The sequence below is a fragment of the Pavona decussata genome, unplaced genomic scaffold, assembly GCF_977016875.1.
Source record: "Pavona decussata unplaced genomic scaffold, jaPavDecu1.1 SCAFFOLD_64, whole genome shotgun sequence".
NCBI lineage: Eukaryota > Metazoa > Cnidaria > Anthozoa > Scleractinia > Agariciidae > Pavona > Pavona decussata.
The window spans coordinates 5,053,872-5,070,659 of NW_028145484.1; the positions used below are offsets into that span (position 1 = coordinate 5,053,872).

The 16,788-nt window shown below is 38.9% G+C and overlaps 1 protein-coding gene across 1 annotated transcript; it reads right to left on the bottom strand.

Moving 5' to 3' along the window:
* Positions 1-4,939: 4,939 nt before the first annotated feature.
* LOC146478672 (uncharacterized) lies at positions 4,940-14,145 on the bottom strand. Its single transcript, XM_085111742.1, has 7 exons — positions 14,100-14,145; positions 10,686-10,939; positions 8,922-9,268; positions 7,601-7,789; positions 7,095-7,195; positions 6,112-6,538; positions 4,940-5,359 (listed from the first exon to the last, which is right to left on the bottom strand). Exons 1-7 carry the CDS (start codon positions 14,128-14,130, stop codon positions 5,011-5,013), a joined length of 1,698 nt encoding a protein of 565 aa, XP_084967868.1. The 5' UTR covers positions 14,131-14,145; the 3' UTR covers positions 4,940-5,010.
* Between the last annotated feature and the right edge of the window lie 2,643 nt (positions 14,146-16,788).

The window sequence follows — 16,788 nt, forward strand, 5'->3', positions numbered from 1 at the left end:
TTTTAGATGTCATTCATTCTTTTATCCCTGCTAATCACGTTTTGTTGTATTGTCAACTAAAAATGGCGATAGTCTGAAAGCAACCCTTTCTAAAAATATCGCTTTCTTGCTTGCCTGCCGGCCCGCCTGGCGGCCTGTTCACTTTTGTACAATACTCCAAAATTTACTGTTCCGTTATCATTACAAAGGCAAGAAAATCGTCGGGAATTTTGGGAAGAAAATATCTATCTTTAGCTGTGTTTAAATATTGGTCTACCTTGACGTGCGTTACGCGCTGAGTACCTCTGACACTTGCTGTGTCAAGCGATTACTCAAGAGATGAATGCACGCCCACTCTTGACAAAAGAGAGTAGTACTTCGTGCCCTCGAGATCTTTGTTTAAAAGTTGTTAAACAAGAAGTTCCGCTCAAAAAGGATAACCCTTCCTTAATTTCTTAATTGTCGCATTTACTCGGGCGTAAATATGCCGTCATCAAAATCGCGTGACTTTTGTACACGAGTCTCCTTATGGTATACAGAGTCGATAAGAATTCTTTGTTTTTAATCTCGTTCGCTGCCGTTGACTTAGTGATATAAATGGGAAATCGTTAATAGAGTCTGTATTATCGTGTCCTTTTTAAATCGAGTCGTTTACCGAAAACCTCTTCTCCTGCTCTTATCCTGGGCAAAAATGTATTGTTTGTTCATTCAGCGTAATCTGAGTGGTAAATAACTTGTTAATTAGTTTGGTTAATAAGGCGGATCCATATTGGTCTTCATCAGTGTTACTTATTTAGCTCAGTCGTGGCCATGCAGCCGCAGGCAATTTTTTCCCGTGATTACTGCTGCCCGTAACCAATAAAAAGCAATGAATTGTCTGCAATGCTCATTCAACGAGTTGTCGTGAGTGCAAGCATACAACGAGGAATCTATTTAGAACGCACGCTTGACGGATAAGAGATGCTACCCTTAAAAGATCTGACGAGCTTGGTGGTTGCGTTTACTCTTGCAATGGCTGTCTTTCACGTAGTGTGTTATGTTATGGAGAAAATCAGAATCTTGGTTGTCCGTTTGATGGGATGGGAGTTGGTCAGGCGACCGAGAATGAGAAATCAAGCACACCGTGTTGCTGAACAAGCAAGGAGACGGAACAGGAGGCTGAAACAACCAGAAGAAAATGAAGAACCTCAAGAATGACGGAATATAAGGTAAATACCGTTTATTATTATGTTTAGTTTTAATTTACCAAATCTTTAAAAACGCATATTAATCAAAAGGAAAGCAAAAGAAAACCCGGCCGTCGTGTGAAGCAGTTACACTTATCACTGGCAACATGGGGGGCACAGAGTCGGAGAGCATTTAAAGTTAAGCTGTCGTGCCGAATATGTCTGTCTCATTTTTAGGTTGAAAATTAATTTTAAATATTCTAAGGTGATAATTTCACTGAGATAGTGCTAGCGAAAATGGCAAGGAGGACTTGCTTTTACGATTTACTGTCAGCCACGAGCAGGCGGCTAAATCGACATGTAGGTTAATTATGTCTCTGTTAGTAAGATCTATATGACTGGCAGTTTTTTTCTTTGGGTCAACAGAATATTATACGGACAGAGAAGAACGGGCGGAGCAAGTATAGCTGGAATCATGAACGCATGAGAAATCGTTTTATGGAAACTGATGCTGTGGGAACATGTATTTGTTTTCTTGTTTAATGGCGGAAATAAAATCGCATCAAATTGTATGTATTTTGGTGATTGTTTTAAGGCGCTGGGCTAAGTGTGGGAGTCTTATTAATTGATATGCACGTGACTGAAGTTTTGATTGATGGCAATATACCTGTCATAGTTGTCAGCTTGGATGGGATGCGATTGGGGCATTTGAAAAACCGGGACAGTCGGCTGTGAAACGCCTCTGGTATCAAGGGTTCCAAAGATTCAAGAATTTGACCCAGAGAAGTATAATTTTTGAAATCCGTTATTTTTGTCGATCAGTGGTTTCTCTGTGCGTCACCACTTCTGTGGTCGATCAGTCGTATAATTGAGCATTATTAAAAAATGGATCATTGTATAATGCAAATCCAGGGATTTGATTGGCTTAGCGGCCATGGTATATGAGCTATTACACCATGCCCGAGGATAGAGATCATTAAAATGGTCTTCTGGTTGTTCTTGCTAAGCGAAACAAGCCATAACTTACAATATTTCTCGATTGTTTTTAATAAAACAATTATTCCACTCGCGTTTGTCGGATATGAGATGATTATAGCCAACTCGGCGCTTCGCGCCTCGTTGGCTATCTATCATCTCATATCCAACGCGCGCTCGTGGAATAATTGTTAACTAGAATCTGATAAAAAATCGACAAAGTATGTAATGCATGCAATGCATGAATGGATAGGATAGCAGTTTGCATTGTTAACTGGCTGACAAGTTGACAGTTTGATACTTTTCGTTTTCTTTAGGTAAACACGATGGCAAAGTCCCTGCGTTAATTTTTGTTCTTTTACAATCGACTCAAATTCTTTTCGGTTGTGTGCGGCCAGGTGCAACAGAATTTGCGGCGTTCTTATATATCGGCCTTGGTGCTCCAAACAATCAAGAAACCGGCACCTGATGTGTCACTCTGGTTGAAATTTGGATACTTTAAGAACAATGAAAATTATTTGGCTCAAATACCAATACTTAACGACTTCACGGTTGCTTTAATAGGAGATTTCATGCTTGATTCGTCTAGATGTCCTAAAATGTCGCTCAAGTCCAGATCAAGGTTTATGTAAATGAAATCATCGGTCTGGATTAAGGAAAAATAACTGCGAACTTACAAATGTTGAGCTCCTTCAGTGGTTATAGAGAAAAATATAAAGTCACTTCTCGATCATTTTCCTCAGCTTTTGTTATATCTCCCAAGGTATTGAAAATTATCGACTTCTCTTCCACAGATGACTTAACAAATTGATAATTCAAACTAAATACCGACAACGATTTTTAAGACGTACAACTCTGTAGGAGGAATTGATTAAATGATAATGGAAAATTCCGGAAAACTAAAAACCGATCCATGACTTTCGCTTTGGTGTTGCCGGCTTAGGTGATTGCATGCTTCACTTCATTTGTCTGTACTGAACTAAGTTAGTCGCTTACGTCTGAAAGAATCTGTTGTTTATCTTAGATGAGCGGTAAGGCGCCATAGAAATATTCCAAACTTTGTAAACGTTTTTTTTTTATTACTGTGCCTCAAACAATTTAGTAAAAAATGGGTTTAATTTTTCGTCTTTCTCTTCATTTATACGGTACAATTGTCCCCCCCTCCCTCCCCCCCCCCTCGAAAGTCATGGAAATCAATATGCCGGGGTTAGAACTGTTTCTGTTTGTTTGTCTGACTAACAAACGTTGTTTTAGAAGCCTAAATAACTTTTTGCGCATTCAGTAATTACAGGAACGCCAGTGCTAACGTTTGCAAATTGTTATTGTAACATGTAACGCGTAATTATTGCGTTTAAAGTAGACACTAGTTAAGAAATTTTGTTTCGGAAACTCGTTGCAAGTTTTTAAAAGGTCTCTTTTCTAACTTACAGGCGTTTTCTTTTTCTCCATCCACCTTTTAAGCGAACAATATTTCGTTAAAAATAGTCAGTAATAATTTTCCGCTGTGATATGTTAAAGCTGCACCATGACAACAACAAAAACCTTTATTTTGTATAGCCCAAACACACTGATACAGTATACTTGGAAAAGCCGACAACCTACATGTAACTTGCAACAGTGAGGGGGTGTCAGTAAAACGCAGGGTCGGGGTCTCCTTTTTTATTTTTTATTTTTATTTTTTATTATTTTCTTTTTTTTTTTTTATTTTCAACATCACAGGTCATTTGTGGGTCAAATAAGGATTAAAGCCAACATAAAAAAGTTAAGTCTTTCCATACATTTTCCTGTATTTTTTTCCCACGACTATTTTTTAGTAGCAGTTCACGGCTGGTTCGCTTTACAGACAAATGTATGGAAAGTTCAAAACACGACTGGACGCTTTCTGGCACAGTTACATCCCTCCAATTTTTTCCTAAAATCCTTTTCCTAATGCCAAAAGTTTCCAATTCATGAATTTTTCAGTAGCAATGTTTTATGAAAAGTATTTGACATCGGATTTCCATACAAACACTGTAATTTCAAGCCTGTTTGCCTACTCGTCAAAATGGCGTCGAAAACCGTGATAAGGCCTATTTACATGTCAGTTTTGATGTCGGCTTTGAGATTTCAGAGTTCTCGTAGAAGTTTCCCTAGTTTATTGACGGTATAAAACTATGAATTTTTCTTTACATTACAGCACAAGTATTTCAAGAATAACAATTGTCTCTCAAGTATTTTGAATCTTTTTTTTTGTCAGTTAATGCGTCTAGAGAAATGTTCTACATTCCATTCAAATGCCGAGCTTTACAAAGGAATTCGAACGCATGTTTATTTCATTCTCCGAAATAATAGTCACGCGTGAAATGGATTGACTGTAACAAACGAGCACGATCACGAAAGGCGGCGGGGGTGTTCATAGTAAGTTCATGCACATTCTAGTTCAAGAATTTGTTAGTTCAAGGAAATATATTGTCTCGTACCTTGTATTTTTTGCCTCATTTCGTTTCTTAGAAGAATAAAAGGTAGTCAATTCACGGAACCAATGTCCGCCAGAATACGGAACTGCATCGAGTGTTGTCACCGATGACCTATCCTAAGAGACTGAACTTTTTTATATTGGCTTTAATCCTTATTTGACCCACAAATGACCTGTGATGCAAAAAAAAAGAGACCCCGACCCCGACCCCGGCCCCGACCCCGCGTTTTACTGACACCCACAGTGAGGAGTGATTGGCATTTTTCTCGCAAGCCAAAATCAAATGAGAAATTGAATTTGATCATTTGCATATTTGTACAAACATTGCTCATAAGATTTTTAGTAATTTCTATGATTCCTAATTTTAAAAAGTAGCGCTACAACGCTGAACGGTTGCTACCACTCTAATATTGCGTATTATATTCCTAATATTGCTTATTGTGAATACAAAATCACTGAGTGATCAATGTCGTTGTTATTATTGTCAATCACTGGTCTTGTTTCAGCCAACTCCGTGTGGACGCGTTCATCACGACTGCACACTTCACTAGCTGCCCTAAGCCCGGTTTCCATAGCAGTGTGAACAGTAGCACAGCCTGTTACACTTGTGGCCTCACCAGCAAAGAACAAACAATTACCCACGGGGCTAGCAAGCACGTGACGCATGCCTTGCGCGTGAGCAGTAGGTGAGCTGTATCCTCCTCGAATAAATGGGTGGTTTGACCAATGGTAATATACATAATCCAACAGTGAGTCGGTTGCAGGATGCAAGTCTTCGTCAGTGCTAAAAAACGAAAGTCAAAAATTCAACGGGCAAGTTGATGCATGTTGATGTTAGTATCTGCATTTACTAGGACAAGTCTGAAGGCAAGTTGTTATTGCCAGACTTGAGTTCACGCGCGTGTCTCCACCGAATATTTACTTGTGGCCAAAATCTAAAAGTCCTAATGCTCTTTAGAAAAATGAAAAAAAGAAAGATTAAAAATATTGCCAACAAAGAGTGCGCTAAAAAAAGAAACGCTTTAAACTGACTATTAAAAACGTCAATAGAAGGAATGTTCCTAATTTGAGATGGTAGGAAAGAATTTGGGACGGGTGCAAAGATAAACGCCCTGTCTCCGTAAGTCTGGGAAGGGAACAACGAACAGTTTGTAGGAAGATGATCTAAGATTACGTACAGGGGTGTAAATTTTGAGTAAATTGTTTAACTTAAAAGGCGTTAGACCATTAAGGGATCATTAATAAACAATAAGATTAAAAAACGAGCATAGAAGCAGGACTCTGCATGAAGAAGAAAAGAAAGAGCCTTGTCCTGACCGTCAGATTTTATGTAGAAAAAGGAACCTAGTACCATTCTAAAAGCTTTTTTTTTTCAAGAGTGTTGCTGTTGATTTTGTTGTTGTTGTTATGGAAAGACATTTAAAAGTGAAAAGGAAGGAATACTTGAAACAGTTTCGTCTTTCCCAAAGCTGCAATTACAGAAGCTAGCAAAAGCCTGAAGTGTTTCACTGATTATTAAATCATGCGTGAACTAACCTGAACATCTCGTCCAACTGGTCAAGGAATCCATCCAAAACCTCCTTTCCGCTGAGACCAATTTTCTCTTCTGCGGGCTCAGCAGTTTGGAATCCAGTTATCACGTGACACTTCTCATCACTGTCGTCCGAGTCACGTGTGTACATCCATATTTGGCTAAGAAATCCTCGCACACTGTAAATAAGATTCAGCTTGTCTGGCCAGAACTGTGACTTAAAGCGACAAACGATTTTTAATGCCCCTCTCATTTGAATCGTGTCTATTGCTCGTCTTTTGTATACCGGCAAATCTGGAATAAAGTTGATATCTCCATCTTTAAGGATTGTCAGTGGTACTGTGATAACAACGTACTTGGCTGACAACACTTCACCATGTTGATTTGTCAAGGAAATGTTTCCACCAGAATTTAGTTTATCCAGTTTGCCATCTGCAAAGCAAACAAAAACATAAACACCTTGCCAAAATACGAGGTTTTAAAAGGAAAGGAAAGAAAGGTTAATTCTGTGGCTTTACAATAACCATAGAAACTGGAAGTACAGTCAAATATCTAGGAACCGTCCACACTCGGGGAATGAACAAGAGCCGCTTAAAAGAAGATCGAAAGAAAATGGCATTACTCGTGGTGAAAACTTCTTAAAATGTAATCAAGACAAGTACCTATATTTTCTTTGTGAACACAAAAACTGTGTTGGCTTACACAAACGGCAATACAATGATTTGAGAATGCAGTAAACAACGTTTGAACGATTATTATGAAGTGGAAGCCAAGCGAGTGTTCAACACAATTCTGGTTTTTTCATGTTCTTGTTAGGCACATAGATTGCTGTGGCCGCTTAATAGAAGTTGTGTATACAATATCATACTGATAATATGTCAGAGACTTTGGGAACCGGCCTATTAAAAGAGGGTGGCTGCTTCATGCTCGAAAGAGGCTTAAAAGAGGTTGGACTGTGTTTAAGAGAGAGGACAATTTAATAGTCAACCTTTCCAATTTATTTCCTTGACTTGCCAGCTCAAGCGTTTTTCAACTTTCTTGCATTTGTCTAAGAGATACTTCACCAACTTCGAATAAGAATCCACTAGTCTGAAATAAAATGAAAAGAGACAAGTAGTGAAAAATGTATGCACAAAGATTGCTGCTTGCTTGCCTTTTGCCATGCTGTTCATCAAAACAAGTTTTGAGCTCGCTTTGGTCTAGATCCTCTAGCTTAAACAACAATACCTTGATGTCCCAGTATCAGTACTGCGAAACTGCTCAATATCGATTACTATTGCATACATATCGCATCGATTTAGAAAAATGGGCATCGCGCCCCACCTTTACCGACTTACCCAGACAGCACGCACCTCTTTAGAATCTCAAATTTCATTGGACGCAAGTCTATTGTTTCAGCGGTAGCGACCATTGTTTTAGTTGTTTGTTCATTACTCCGCTATCGTTTTTTCAGCCAACCCTGTAAGTCGTTTAAGAACCACGAGATGCCCTTACCTATAGTTGCCTTCACCATACTCGCAAGTGTTCTCTTCACGCGAGAATTCCAGGACTCCCATCTGACTGGGCGCGGCAGCCTCTGTTTGACAGTACAGTGCTTCAAATATTGCAATCACATCTTCATTGCACTGTCTTCTCTCCAACCACTCCAGAATTGTCATGTCCCCCTGTGGCATGAACAGCTCTCTACAACAAAACTAAAGTTCTATATTTCTACATGTACCCTTCTCCAACAAATTTCATGTAAATTTGTCAATAACTTTCACGGCTTTGGGAAGGGTAACCGCAAGTGCCGACCTTTTGTCCTCAGGGACGGGAACCCTGTTTTTACAAAGAAATTCGAGACTTGAAAGCACAGTTTAAAGGATGAGTGCCGCGAGCATTTGGTGTCCGCATTTCAAAAACCCCAAAAGGTTTATGTCCATTAACAGAAAATAAACTAACAGATAAGTTAGTTTCAAAAGAAAAGTTGTGGTGCTACGTTGGTGGGGAGTAGAAACAAATGTTTGGTTTATCAACAGGGTTTATAACTAAAGGTAAATTGGCCACCGTAAAGAGATTCGAGTGCTGACGTTTTGAGTGTTAGCCCTTGTGTTTTCTAATTTCAACCTACATTCGCAAAATACAAAGCCCTCAAAATTCGTTTTCACGTAACATAATGAAAATCACTATTAGAGCTATGTGCAGTGAACGTGACGATTTTTGACCAATGAATTTTTGGAAAAGGATTTGCTTTCAGTCTGACTAAGGTGGGAGCCCAGAGCAAAAATTGAAAAAAAGCGAAAACAAATGAAGGGAATTGATGTGTGTTTTCAACAAAAGGGAGACCTGCCCGTTTGCTTGATCCATCGCTGGCCCCACCTTCACAATAACTAATAATAATAATAATAATAATAATAATAATAATAATAATAATAATAATAATACTAATAATAATAATAACAATAATAATAATAATAATAATAATAATAATATGATAATAATAATAAAATGAATACATCTTTTTAAGAGGAGGCCTCCACTAAAAAGAGGTTTTCAGGGGGTCTTCTAAAATAAAAAAAATAGAAACAAGTAACATAAAAAATCCCGTAGAATAAGATGTAAAAATAGGTAACAATACAAATTAGGATCTACCATAAAAATATACACACTAACCTAAAACGAGTCACATAAAAACTTATTTAGATTCCTTTTAAAAATCGCGTTAGGCATAGGACTTTTTAATTCGTTAGGCAGGAAGGCCCGATGTAGTACGTCTTCACCATTCCGTTCGCGGCTTGGGAAGCCTTGTTAGAAAACCATTTCTAGTATTACTCACCTCATTTTATCAATCCCACCATGTTCTTCTCTTTCATCTTCCTGAGATTTCCGTATTTCTGATGCAGTGGCTGCCAAATTGTCGACAGAGAGACAAGCAGATTGGGTGGAACAGTTCACCTCAAGTTTACCACCATTCCTTGGAAAAATCGTATCCTCCGCGCTCTTGTTATCTGAATATTCTGGGATCTGAAATACATCTTCTTCAGCTACTTTGTCCCAATACAAAATAAGTTGATCCCAAGCTCTCCATGCCTCCTTTATGTCCGGATGGTCACTTAGCAACGGATGAAACTCGCCCTTGTAGTAAAACATTTCTTCCATTTCCGTTCCTTCACATCTATAGCACTGTAAACAGAATTAAAGGGAGGGGTTCACATTTCAGTGCATGTACATGAATCTAAATGCTTTTTTTCTCTTTCTTATCAACTTTATGGCCTTAAAAATCCCACTCACATGTACTCCAGCAATCACATTCTATAATTCACAGAAAATGCTAGTGGATTGTATTCATATTGTCGATATTGAATTTAGCGTTGACCCGTAGGATTTAAAAGGGTGAGGGTTGCACCTCGGCGGAGCGGATCCTCACCGTATAAGACTTTGTTGATTCTCCGACGAGGTCCAACCTTCACCCTTTTAAATACCATTTTTGACAGAAAAAGGTAACCCTTGGATATAACTTTAATCTATAAAAATTGGTACCCCTTTCGCATACCTATACAGTAGAAAAACTGCGTCTTTTTTTGGTCGAGATATTTTGAAAGGCCTTTTAAATACCTAAATGAGAGTTTTCCCTACCCATTTCTGTACTTCCCCTTGTGAAATCCCTGCCCTTTTAAATACCTCCAGACTAAGAAAGGTCCTCATTTTATGCGGAGCCTTCCCATAGAATCCCCCTACCCCGGTTGTTCTCACTGCTTTAACCCCTAATATTAAAGAACAAATTCTCCTACCTTGTCCCCATACTTTCGTTATAAAAGAACCAAAAGAAGTTATTAAAATATAAAGAAAATTCACCTTGGGTGATCATATCCTTAAGTCTCATGCCCTCAGGGGTTGAATAAGCATTGATGTTACAAGGAGAAATTTGATGCTGATTTCTGTTAGGGCTTAAAGGGGTAAGTTGTGCTTCGCCGAGTTCTCCAGTAGCTTACTTTTTCTCGTGGGTGTTGAGACAAGCATCGATACAGTTCTTCAACACAAAATAGTGCAGTTACATTGTCTACATCATCTCCCTAAATGGGACCACAACTATGTAGAAAGTCAGTGGGATGTTGTCGAGTGCTGGGATAAACAGGAATGGGCCTTTTGCACTAACTAGTCACATGGTAAAAAAGTCCGCCATACTGGATGGCAAAAAAACGTGATATCCTCCACTGGGGCATCAAGAACAAAGAAAAGTCAAGCTTGACAGGTTGGAATTCCTTTGCGTTCGAATCTATTGCATTCTTTTGCCATCCACTATGGCGGATTTTGTACCTTGTGACCAATTTGCTGCACAAGGCCCATTGAAACAGGATTCCTAGACAGCGTCAAATGCCCGCTTTGTTCACGCCTATCCACGTAAATAGAATTTTTGCTTGTGCAACAAAATCCTCGTGGCTTTTTAGCTTTCCTTGCATTATGACACTGAAGAAACTTTCTGGATGATTTTGTTCTCCCTTAATCCTGATTACGCTCTTACCAAATTCAATCCTGAAGACATTTGAGAGTAAGAAGCAATGTACACTCCTTTAATAAAACAAACCAGATATCTACTCACCGGTTGAACAAGCCAACCATTTTCCTCAGCAATCCGGTTTATGATGCTGTCTGATCCATGAATAAATTCTCCACCAAGATCAATCGGGGCAAAACCTTTAAAAGGTTTGACTTGTTTGACTCTGCCACCTAAGTAGTCTGAAGCCTCCAGTAGTACAACATCAAAGCCAGCCTCTGACAGTGACGCTGCTGCAGCCAGACCAGCCACCCCTCCCCCAACAACGGCAACTTGATTACTAGAAGGACCATTGCTCCCTTAAAAGACAGAGGAAAATGATCCACTGACTTCAGAATTACAGTACTGACAATAAAATAAACCCAGCTACCTAAGCATCTGTAAACTGAAGAAACTGTTAGGACAGTTACATATTTCCACCTGTTCCTTTTTACAAGGTCTTGATTCAAATGACATTATTTTGTTGTCACATGCGATCCCTATCAAGGCAATCCACATCTCCACACGCATTACCGAGGTTGCTATACGTACAGTCCCAGCCAACAGCTACCACATAGATAGTATATGGTTGGCGCTTTAAACAAGGCTTTCGGGTCTTTGAGGATCCCGGGCAGCTATGCCATGCTGATAAGGACTTATTCTGATGTTTTAGGGATATCTAGAAACGGCAAACGGCAAACGTCACCTTGCCGTTTCACGTAAAGTAAAGTGAACCTTTTGACTTTAGCTTTAGTTTGGCGAGTTTCGATGAAGCTGTTTTGCGACTCACTGTGGTGAGTTCATGAAGAAAAGTGCGGTAAGGAGTGAGTTATGAAGGATTTTTAAACATGAAACTTAATTTGTCCTAGTATGACTCGCCGGAAAAATTATTGGGTACTTTTTTTCAACAATTAACTACTAATATATGTAAGAAAAAAAGGAAGAAATACTTATGTAGTTCTCACGTAGACGGCAAACGCGAAGTAGCCTGTTTTCACATAGAAACGGCAACCGGCAAACGCGAAAAATCGTGGTCACGTGGGGATTTTTGCCGTTCGCGTTTCACGTATACGCGATGCTAAACCTCTATAATGTCTACGTTGGAGGCTGGGGCAGTGAGTCTAAACGAGAACGTTCTTTTTTGAACCTGAAAATGTTGACGTGACCTATATATCAAAGAGCAAATACTTATGTGCCTTAATGTGGTGTCAAGTGTTGCTTGTGACACGCTCTGTCGCGCGTCTTACATGTACCATCCAGTGCTCGGTACAAGATGTCCCGGCAGCCAATTCTCGATAAATTTGGCTTTATGAAAAGTATCGCCCACAAGGAGTTCGCGACGTGATAAGTTACCAGATTATGCGGCGAAAATGCAGAAAGCCATCATGTAGTGCAGCAAAGTTTGAATCATAAAAATAAAAATGTTTTTAACTGACTTTCAGTCTGGGTAATGTCGTTAGCATGTTCTTAAATTTTACTTAATCTCAGCTCAACGTTCTTATAATATAAAAAGGGTTCTTATAAAAAAGAGTGTATTCTCTGATCTTTCATTTTTCTTATTAAACGCAATAACAATTGAACGTTTGACAGAAGAGAAAAAATAAACGTATTTAATACAAATAATACGAGGAATACTTGGCGCAATATTTTGGCCTACGATTTAGACTAGTTTAAAACTTTTGTTTGTACTTATTACATCTCACAATGATCGGAAACTTCATCGAACGAATCTTAAACGCACTTTAAAACTAATGCAATTTTCTGAGGTTTTATACATAAAGTTGACTGTCGGCAACTTACTGGAATTATTTGCTCTTCAAACTGAAGGCCCCATTGGCAAAAATGGAGAAGGCGATTTTTAGGGGTTGAGACAAAAAAATCAAAACTTTGCTTCCCTTTATAAAGACAAACAGCGTTTACTTATTTGGAAAGAGGAAACTATAATCTAGTAATCCTGAAAGAATTAAGCTGAATGAAATTGTTTAAGAGGTGTCAATTTCAATGGTTTTTTTTACCGATAACATGACAGGTGGAGCTAATGGGATGACATCAGCGGTGAGTTGCAAGAACCAGAATTAGAGTGTGTCACTCGAGACCCTGACTTGTCACTCTTGACCTATAGAGAACTATACCGGGGATTGCACAGACTGTCTGCGACACAGGCTACCGTGTAGTACGAAAATTTTGCGGGAGTTTTGTTTTACGGATTTATGATTTTTTGTGGTTTGCGGGAACAAATTTTTGCAGGTAATGGGTTTTAACGATGTTTGCCGCACCAAATTAAAACTGCCGTGGTTTGCTGGATCAATCAAATAACATTTTTCCCCCCTGGGAGTTACAGTAAAAACCCGCATATAAGAAGCTAGAATTTTCGAGGTCAGGCTGAACGGGTTCTTATATTTTAGGGTAGTTTTTCACAATTCAGGCTGATTATTGTCGTAGTGTAACCATTGGCAGAAATATTGGTTTACAAAATGGTTTAGCACTAGTGAAATCTGGTGAAAATCAAAACAGATGTAAATCAAAGAAAACATATACACAATAACTTTTTGTCAGGAGTTTCACACACAATCAAAATCCAGAATTTTGATCATCAAAATTGGAGTGATTGCTTTTGTATAAGAACCTATTTTTCTTTGCCAGGCCGAACAGGTTCTTATATTTTGGGGTGTCATTTCAAACCCAAAAATGTTTGTCTGACAACAGAAACAAAAAAAAAATTGTCTAGTTTTCTTATAAATTATCACCCCAGTGGAATAAAACAGTTGATTAGTGCCTCTGGCTAGAGACAGAGTAGGTCGGAATGAATTGAAACTAGAAAAATGTTAGGCTAATGTTTTTCAAGTTTTCGTATTTTTGTTTCCAAATTGCGCTAGAACAGATCACGAGTTGTTCCTTTCAAGAATTGAGTTCATTTCTCTCCTCTTTAGTTCTAGAATTTTAATATTTTGTAGCAAAGTGAAGGTCTTATTTCACAATTTTTAACAAAAGAAGTAAAAAACCCCATGATACTTCCCCTTTAAATGCCAAATTTCAGCCTGTAGGTTACATATATCACTAGGTTCTTATGTGCGAGTTTTTATTGTAACTGCTATTTTTATGTAAACAATTTGAACAAATTTTCTTTTGTTTTGTCCACCAACATGGCGGCAATGCAAACCACCTATTGATCAATTAGGTCAGGTACAGGTCTATTCTACAGGCCACATTCCACAGATCGCAAATACAGGTCACTGTTGTACATGTGCATAACGGTCCATAACCAACAGTGTTAGCGTGCCCTTGGCCTGAATTAGTTTTTCAGCATGAATTATTTTTTTTAGTATAGCGGGTCAGGGTCTGGAGACCCTGTTTGACTTGTTTACATACAATATCACCGTCAAAATTGATCCGCCGGACCAGGGACATCCCGGCGTGGAGCGGCGTCCGGGACAGGCCGTTATTTAAAGTAAAGAGAGAATGAAACGTCTTAGAACCCACCATGCCAAGGAAATGACGACCAAACAAACATCTTGCTTATAGGTTTCTCCTCAAGATTCCTTATCAACACTTGCAGTTCTTCGAAGTCACTTGTATTAAGACCACTCATTGCGGCCAGCGAACGAGCATCAGCGAGTGAGCTGTCTAAGAAGATTCCAGGGCCTCATTGTTCTTGGGCTATATTTGGCTGTTAGCATGTGAACAAAAACCCGATATGCCAAATTTGGTGTCTAATCACGTGCACGTGGTTTCACAAGAGTGTGTGAGGATATTTTCTACTTTTTCAAGACTAGACAACTAAAAAATCACACAACACACCTTTTTTTTGTGGCGGGAGGGAGGGGGGTAAATGACGTTATTACTAACATTCCCAAGCCCGCGAAAGGCCAATAAGGCCTGCTGCACATTTGAGGAAAGAGCTGAGCAAACTGCCTCGCGAGGTGATTAGCTCAGCCGCTTCCTTACGTGTGCGGTTGAGTTTTCGTGAGTTTTTCGCCTCGTGAGGCCGTGAGGAAAATATCTGTCGTGTTTGATATTTGAGATTTTGCCTCGCGAGGCGAAATATAATTCTCACGAAAACTCAACCGCACACTTGAGGAAACAGCTCAGCTGATGGCCTCGCATTGCTTCACGGCAGTTTGCTCAGCTCTTTCCTCAAGTGTTTTGGGGTTCGTCAGGAACTCCGCGACGAACCCCTAAGGACGACTGCGTGCCGGGGAGGCTACATTCTGTCACGTTGTGAAACAAGTTTGTAAAGCATCAGCATGGATCACACATGGCATACCAATCCTAGCAGTATACAGGATGCCGGTTTATCCCATGAATTAACTCCCACGAGTCTCCTGTAGCTCAGTGGTACTGGGAGCATCCGAGGTCTTAGGTTCGACTCCTGATAGGAGCACTCGGATTTTTCTTTCTGAGTTTGCCTGTGTCACTTACTGAATAACACATCATTCTCATAATTTCAGTAGTAATTAAGCTGTTTCACTGAATGTGTAATTTTTAAGCGACTTTGGAGTAACTCCAAAATTTTGTATTTTAATCTTCATTTTTATGTGCTTTTAGAGGTAGCTATAAAAAAATCCCCCAAAATTAAAACTGACAAGCGAATCTGCTCAAATGAACACCATTTTTGTACATTATATATGTTTCCTCAGTGTCTTTTGCAGACAATATGAAGGAAATCTATTTTCCACCGAAATTTGAGTGAATGATTCTTACGCGGACTCAACTGAAAATTAGAAAAATATTGTGGTTTCATCATTCTTTCACAATCACGAGTCGCTTTTGTGCAACAAGTTTGTCTGATTTGGTGCACGGCTATGGAATTCTTTACCGGATAATATTAGAACGTCTGACAACAGAAAACTATTCAAAAAACAAATACATGAAATACTAATCAACATTTTAAAAAAAGAAAATGCTTACCTTACACCTTCTTCAATTCTTGAAATAATGAAAAGCTTGTGAATATGTAACAATCCTTTAATTTCTATCAGCTAGCGAATCCCTTTTTTTTTGGCGTCACTTGTTTGTTTACTACTTATTTAACTTTTACTTTAGTCAATTCAGTTGTAAACACCAAACGTATTTGTATTTAGTTTAGTATAAACATACCTACCCGCCTCGACTAGCTTCAGCTATTTGCGGGTAGGTATATCAACACGTTGTAACTGTCTATTTTTTTTAATAAAGTGTTAGTATTATTATTATTATTATTATTATTATTATTGTTATTATTATTATTATTATTATTATTGAAGAACGTTTAGTTTGGGGATTAAGCCAATATTATAACTCGAACAAAATCCAGTTTCCCCTGGATTTGACCCCATTTTTTCCAGTCATTTACTATCAGCTAACTCGAAGTAATTTACTTTCGCTTGGCTTAAATCGAACTCTGCGTCGGTCATGATAGCTGATTGACGGTTTGAAATCTTATATGGGCTGCCTGTGCTCTACATAGGCGTAGGAAACCTAGGAAGCGATAACTCGCTAAAATGGCCTCAAATCAGGAAAAGAAGCAAACAGACAAGAAGCAATACACCTTAGAAGCAAAGTATGTCATTTTTAAGAATTTGCCAGTATTTCCACCTCCTAAACCCGGTCTTAAATATTCCCATACAAACTCTGACCGTCCTGGTATTACGCAAGACGATCATCTCGCCCGGCCACAGCTTGAGCTTTGTCCGGCCTGTCAGCAGTACAAATTCCGTCCTACATAACACAACAGAAGCCACAGGGTACCAGATAATTCCATCCTAAGAAATTTATCGAAGTTGGTACAGATACAACCAAGTACAAACACAGTTTTCTTGCGCAGACAGTTAGAGACTGGAACTGACCAGGGGCACCCAATGGGAGTTTTTTCTCAGATCCTTTGAAACGCTATTTTAGGCTATCTGGAGTGCCTTTAAAGCTCTGTAGATTCATTTAAAGCGGCGCTATAATATTTTTATCTGTTCGGTCATTCTAGGGGAACTTGAGTCTTTTCGAAATTACTAGGGCATTTTTGTCCATTTCCCAAAAAACTTAGGTCTTATTTCCTTTCCGAAAATCTTAGCTGACCTTTTTTCGGTACCCGAAACGACATTTTTATCAATCCGAAAACACCAGGCCTTAAATTTCCCATATCACGAAAGTTCGAGGCGAAAATTATTTTTAGAAAATTGTAGGGGATTAAGGGCCT

What these genes read in the sequence shown, in the direction of transcription:
- LOC146478672 (XM_085111742.1), bottom strand. Translation starts at nt 14,130, where the DNA reads ATGTTTGTTTGGTCGTCATTTCCTTGGCATG. An exon ending in ATGGTTGGCTTGTTCAACCG is followed by an intron (nt 9,269 to 10,685) that starts GTGAGTAGATAT and finishes TTCTGTTTACAG; the next exon opens with TGCTATAGATGTGAAGGAAC. An exon ending in TATGGTGAAGGCAACTATAG is followed by an intron (nt 7,196 to 7,600) that starts GTAAGGGCATCT and finishes ATTTTATTTCAG; the next exon opens with ACTAGTGGATTCTTATTCGA.